At 37.4% G+C, this 7,167-nt stretch overlaps 1 protein-coding gene across 1 annotated transcript; it reads right to left on the reverse strand.

Moving 5' to 3' along the window:
• Positions 1-1,864: 1,864 nt before the first annotated feature.
• On the reverse strand, positions 1,865-4,854 carry LOC126761560 (BTB/POZ domain-containing protein KCTD12). Its single transcript, XM_050477864.1, has one exon. It carries the CDS (start codon positions 4,163-4,165, stop codon positions 3,482-3,484), a length of 684 nt encoding a protein of 227 aa, XP_050333821.1. The 5' UTR covers positions 4,166-4,854; the 3' UTR covers positions 1,865-3,481.
• Positions 4,855-7,167: the final 2,313 nt, after the last annotated feature.

Consider the following 7,167-nt stretch of genomic DNA (forward strand, 5'->3'; position numbering starts at 1 on the left):
AAATGTAAGCTTAGTGTGAAATGCATACGTACATACATTAAGCTCGGTGCAGCAACCACCATGATTCATTAATTTTTTTTTTTAATTTTTAAATTAATTAAAATTAATTAAAATTTTTTTTTAAATTATTATCTTTTTTTATTTTTAAATAATTAATTTTTAAATTTTAAATTTTAAATTAATTTTTTTTTTAAAATTTTAAATTAAATAAATTTTTTTTTAATTTTAAATTAATTAAATTTTTTTTAATTTCAAATAATTAATTTTTTTTCTTTAAAATTAAATTAATTAAATATTTTTTTAACTCATTAATTTTTTTTTTTTTATTTTAAAATTTAAATATTTTTTTTTAATTAAAAAAATTAATGAAAAATTTGTTTTAAAAATTAACAAAATAATATAAATTTTTTTTAATATTTTTTAGCTTAAAAAATGGTTACTCAGTTCTTTGAATATTTCACGAAAGTAATATATTGGTCCTGCAAAGGTAAAAAATTGTCAATTGAAGACTGTGCTTTGTATAAAAGGTTGTTGAGATATTTTTATTTCGTTTTCTTTCAAACAGCATCTACAACTGGAATTCGATAAGGTACTCAGTTTACCACGTAAATTCCGAAATGGCAATGACCATTTAGAACCTTTACAGCTAGAAACAGCTAACGTTATTGATTGCGAAGAGATTACTAGATCTCTTCGGGTGGCGACAGCGCAAGAATTAACGCTAACCCAATGTTGGCCAAACTCTCATAAAGTCAAACTATTAATTCAGTAGTAGAACGCTATCGTATTTGGAGCTTCGTCCCATTCTATTGATAGCGGAGCTAAGGTGCTTTTTCCTGGCAGCTCGTGAACTTCACAGTTGCCTGAGATTACGCTGTGACCTAGTCTCATCACCAAGAGACTTGATGCGCGATTATGTTTTAGATTATTTCATGACATGCAAAGAAAATGAGAGCTCGCATTTTTCATACCAAAATTCTAAAACTGGTTTTAGCCCAAATCTTTTCACTTTTGATACTTACTCAAATTTGGCGGCACTATGTTCAGGAAGAAAGTAATAGGTGTCGTGTGAACTTCTTAGCCCTCTTTTATGGAACGTAATGTATGAAGGGGTGCTAAGGAGACACCAACAAAAAGCTGTTAAAATAATTGCATACGCAGAAGACCTTATTGTGGCAGTAGTGACTAAACACCTAAATGATCCGGAGCAAATGCAATGAGTTCATAAATGGGTCTCTTCAATGAGATTAGAACCGGCTAAGCAAACAGAAGTCTTGCTTTTAAGTACTGAAAAAAAAAATGGAGAAAAGTATAACTCTCACCATAGAGAAGTGTATCATTCGCAGCCTTTGGGAGTAATAATAGACTTGGGCTCAAATTTAAGGATCACCTAGAGTATACTGCAGGTAAAGCGAATACAATTTTAAACGTATTTTTATGGACGATGGCAAAGAAAGACTGCGTGCGTTCTAGGCGGTGATATTTACTTGCAAAGGTAAATGAGATCGGTTGTATTATATAGTATGCGGCTCCAATATGGATCCAGGCGTTAGGCATTAAAGCGTTTTTCCAGTACAAGGGAAAAACTTAGAGTTACACTCGATAGTAGTTTTACTGTGAAAAATTTGACGACACTCATGTGTCAGTCCACTGAGAACTGGAAAGCTGTCAGCGAAGCGGCAGCCTCAATCATGACAATACAATGACACATATGGAATAGATTAGGCGTGCATCAGTCCGTGCCATAGAGGAGACTTAAATGCCTTATCACTTCCACGGAGTAATACTTAATCAGGTGATTCCGAGGGAGAGTCTAGAGCAGGGAGTAGGTTAGGTTTAGCGGATTGAAGTTCCGCACTCCGGCTTTTTATGTTGCTATATTGTGACTGAGAACGTAAACGCAAATCTGAGACAACATATCGATTCAAAGGAGTTGTTTATGGAAATATATCGTGGATATTTTATTAACTAAATACCTTGAACTGACTCAATATATGATATGGTGTATGTACGCTTGAGGAGTAATATGCTCAATGTTGACTAAAGTACATGCACTTAACGTCAACTGCTCTCCAACCATCTGCTTTTAATAATCCTACCAATCAAGTGTATATTGATTCAAATGGATTTTTTTTTTAATGTTTCATAAAAGTACAACTCGGGCTCAGTAAGTTAATTGTAGTTTGATATTACTAAAGATCATCAACATCATTTCCTGTAACGAACGCTGCAGTATAGTGCCTCAACTCACCTCTTGACTCTAGAGATGCCAAGTTGAAATTTATTTTTGTTATCAAAACTTGCACTTTATGACTTTCGATAAAACATCTAGCGGCCGGAGGCTGTAAACTAGGATCACTTAAAATTGTGTAACAGATTAAACGCTTGCCACAACAACAAAAATTTCGCAAATGACAAAAGGAAAGCAGTAGAGCACTCAAGGCATCTTGAGTGTTTACGTGTTGCGAGCGCAGGTTGGCATTCTAAACTTTAATTGCTCCCCATTTGCAGAGCTTTAGCTTTTTTATAAAAAAAACCATCCAATGTCAGCTTAGTACATTGAGTACTTGCTGGTTTATAGAGCCGGCCAGCTAATTACCTGCATGCGTGGCTTTAAGTGAAAAAGTTGATGTCACTTTCATCTATAGGCAAGTGCACATATCTTATATTTTATTTTAATTGCCACACGTTTTGGTGCTTAAAATAAATATAAGCAAACGCTTAGCCATTTATATATTTGTATGTATGTATGTATGCATTTTCCCACTTTACTTACGGTAAGTATTTACGCAGTTTTCTGCTTTGCTTTTATTTCGCACATTCCACGGAGCAAATACAACATAAATGTTGCACGTGTGTGTTTGCGTGTGTCTAACTATTTAAGTGTACATATATTGTGAGATACATTTCTTGTCTTGACATGCATTAACTGTATTTTTTGCTTTACACCACGTACAATATGGATGCTTTGACCTTCCCGTGCCACTAAAGGCGGTAGAAACAAGTTGCCGCTGGCTGAGTGTTATTTAGCACGAGTGTGGCACGTTGCAAGTTGTAATAAAAAATGGAAAAAAATACAGCTCTGAGTATGGCTAATGGCACACACGCGCTCATTTGTGTGTGTGTGGCAGCGCAGAGAATTGTTTGCAATGACATGTTGCTTCGCATTGTGGCAAAGTTATGTTGCAGAAGACTAGCTCGCTGAATGGCTTGGGGGTATGAGTTGCCTGCGGTTATGTGCGCTGCTTTCTCACCATTTTCTTACAGCTTTGTGGCATATCCTTTTTATGATCGGCTGCTTTCTCACTACTTTCTTCACTTGCTTTGTCTCCACGCCAACAAATCTCTCACATACACATGCAACATGACAAGCGAACGCCGCTGCTACTTACAATCTAAAAAAATGCGTACTTAAAATCGACGACTGTTGCTCAACTGCCACAACAACAACAACAACTGCTGTTTGGCCACCATCAACTGCTTATTCGCGCACAAAAACAAATTCATTATAGTGATTCCATCGGTTCTCCTCTGTGTCCACACCGGGTTTGGGTTCCGCCACCGAACCCGCCGTACCCGAACCACAACTGCCCGCCATGCGGAAGCCACGCTCGTGCAGCATATCGAAAGCCTGCTCGATGAAACAATGCTTGAGGAAGAAGCGTGATGTGTAACGATCCGGACCACCATGATCGGGATCGCGCGACTCATTCAAGGTATCACCGAAAATTTCGCGACACAACGCCACACGCCCGCACACCAGTATACGTGAGAGTTTGCGAAACTTCACATCGGCCAGTCCGTCCTTGCCGAACTGGAAGCTGCCGCGATAGCCGATAGTGATGCAGCCGGGGGCACGCATATCGCTGGCGTTGCGTAGGCACTCCAACATGCCGGTCAATTTGAAGTGTTCCGCTTCGCGCTGTAGGCGTTGCTTCTCGCGGAAGCCCTCCGGCAGGCTGAGCTGCTTATCGCGCAAATAGTCCAGTATGTAGCGGAAGAGTACGCCATCGCGGTCCAGAAAGTAGCGTCCTTTGTTGTCCTTCACCAGTGCGTCGGTGTTGCTGAAGAGTTCGTGCAGCTGTGAGGACTTCTCCTGCAGCAATGTGTCCAGCACGGTGGTGTAGTGTACGCCACCAACATTCAGCTCAATCACTTCGGTCATATTGTATTGCGGTGCTTTAGTGGAAGTGTAGTCAGGGAAGCGTATTAGTTGTTGATATTCATATATTTTGAAAATAATTATTTTTTGTATATAATGAATTCGATTTATGCACTTTTTTAGCTGAGTCTTCACGTCACTTTTAGCAGCGTTATAGACACTTGTGTTTAATTTCAATAAAAATGTGTTTTATTTTATTTTAATATCTCAAATAAAATAATTTTTATTTTTATTATTTAATTGTTTTTTCTATTTTTTTGTTTAATTCTCATCACTTCTTCACGTCTGAGTTCGCATATGGTAGTAGCGTCACGATTTTTCTAATTTATATAGACATCAAGTCAGCTATGCGCTCAGCATCCTCCACCTGCAGCTGTGCACCGTTCAATGCTGACTGTTCGCTTTTGTATCTACACTCTTGCTTTAAACTACAGCCAATTGCACTGGCTGCTCTTCTCAGACAAATACTTGGGTTATCACTGCACTTCAGCTGGCTTTTACGTTGCACGCTTATTTTTCGTTTAATTTTATGTTGCTGATTTTTAATATTGATGCACAGGTAACTAAATTGAATCACTCAGCTCATACACTTATATCAAGTTTATATATATTTTCTATTTCATTGAAATTTTTTTTCTTATCGCCCGCTGGTCAGTAGCGCCTGTTTAACTGAAACGTCTACTGACGTTGAACTCTCGAGCTGAACTGAATGGAAACTGGACCGTCTGCTGGCTCTGTTACCTTATACACACATACATATAACACTAACGTACACATAAATAGTAGACACACATACATATATATATTTTAAACACAACCACATGTACTCATATTTCACATAAATTACATTCATTGCTTCAAAATATGCCTGTGCTGTGTGTCAGCCACTGCGTATACGCAACGTCCATGAACAGCAAGCAAGTTGGCGAAATTGTTTATCGCATTCTCTCTTATTCTCTCTCGCTCACTCTCTTCATCAATTACAATTGCGAGCCCATTGCTGAATGCTTTGGCTCAGTGTCAGCTGTGCGCTTCTCTCTTCAGCGCTGTTTTGTTTATTTCTTTTTAACTTCTTCCTTTTTCTACTTTTACGTTTTTGCTATTTTAATCTGGTTCCCGCCCCGCTGGTTAACAAGTGGTCAAGTGTTTACAAAGTCAAGGATTTCCCATTGCACTGACATGCACTAAACTGACTGGCGCTGCCACTGAACGCTTAGTGCTCTTATGGAGCCACTCAGCACAGATGTGTTCAGTGTTTTCATTGACAAAAAGAAAACAAATCACATACACTTATTAAATGTTCATATTTGTGCTGGCAGGGATTGTGTGTTGACAATGCGCCAATAATAATCCCACCACTTTGGATGCGGAAGATATATGTGTGTGTGATCCTCGTTATGATAATGAGCGTAATTATTTGTGGGAAAAGCGACTTATGGCATCACATATGTATATATGATTTCATAAAATTAGTTATGTGAAATCATCCAAATTTAGTTTCCCCACTTATTTTGAAAATTTCGGAAGATTAAAAACTAAACTCCAAAAGCTGAGGAGAAAGTGTTTTTTGTAAAACGTGCTTAATGTAGCAAAGCTGTAAATACGAAAGTTTTTGTACTTCCATGAATAAAAATTATTCCAATAAGTTTGGTTTCCTTATTGGTGAGTTTATAAATTATTTATTTTAGACCCTTTTAGGTGGAAAAATTACTCGTTTGAATATTTGAAATTCCTAATTGTACAACTGTGGGACTTTTTAATAAATTTCTCGCAACCCATTCTTCGAAGTTTTTTTTTTCTGGGTTGGTTTGACATCTGAGCAAAATGTCACATCGAAATAATTATCAGCGTTTGTACACACTTGCCTTTCTGAAGTACATAAAGTACATTCGCCAATATTTATGATGAATGAAAATATTGAACAATAAACTTTCATTAAATTTTGTGTGCTGAAGCAAATTTCTGGTGCCGAAACGTTCAGAATGTAGGAAAAGGCCCATGGTGATAATTGTTTGTGGCGGACAAGTGTTTTTGATTAATACAAATTATTCAAAGAGCGAGAATACTTTGATGTCGAATAAAATAAAATAAATCGTCAATAAAATAAAAGAATTAATGTTCGAGAATCGGCCATGAACAGTTAGAGATCTCACTGCATCGTTGGAATATCGGAAGGATCAGTGAAAACCATTTCAAAAGAATAATTGGGTCTAAGGAAAGTGAAACGTTAGTGAAACAATGCTTTCCAACTACCAGGCTGTCATAAAACATATTATTAGTGGAGATAAGTCTTGGATCTTTGCTTACGACCCGTAAACAGACAATAAATCGGACGAATCTCGAGTCAAATGGAAACCGAAGCACCCAAGCTCAGCAACAGGTCAAAAATCCAGGTTAATGTTGACAGTTTTCTTCGATTATCAAGGTGTGATGATACCAAACTCCTTCCGATTGGCTAAACTGACAACAACTATTTGTGTGTTATGCGTCATTTGCGCGAAGCTATTCGTAACAATAGGCTTTAATTATGGGCCGACAACTCTTGGCTTTTGCACCACAATAATGCACCGTCGCAAACTGCACTGATGCTTCACGAGTTTTTGTCAAATTCTCAATCAATATCGTGCCACAACCACCCAAACGACCGGTCCGAGGAAACCGTTTTGAGTCAATTGAGAATTTTAAACCTGAATCGCTACCCTCATTGAAATTGACTGTAAGAACAGTTTCGAGGATTGGAAAAAATGTTGGCACAAGTGTGTTGTGGTCAAGAGGGAGAATTTTGAGGAGGACGATATAGAGTTTGAAGAGTAAATTAAGGATTTAAAAATGAAAACAAAGTAAGGTTTTGATTCTTATACTTTGCATCATTGCTTTTTTTTAATTTCTAACCGTTACCGATATCCACCATCTCTGATTGCTGCTCTCTTACCAAAGGACCTGCTTTTAAAAGCCAAACAGTTAGCGAGTACAAGCGGCTATTCGCATACTTGCCTGCTTCCAAA

This window comes from Bactrocera neohumeralis, chromosome 2 (assembly GCF_024586455.1).
Source record: "Bactrocera neohumeralis isolate Rockhampton chromosome 2, APGP_CSIRO_Bneo_wtdbg2-racon-allhic-juicebox.fasta_v2, whole genome shotgun sequence".
Classification (NCBI taxonomy): domain Eukaryota; kingdom Metazoa; phylum Arthropoda; class Insecta; order Diptera; family Tephritidae; genus Bactrocera; species Bactrocera neohumeralis.

Excerpts from the sequence above, each read along its gene's own strand:
- LOC126761560 (XM_050477864.1), bottom strand. The coding sequence starts at position 4,165 with ATGACCGAAGTGATTGAGCTGAATGTTGGTGGCGTACACTACACCACC.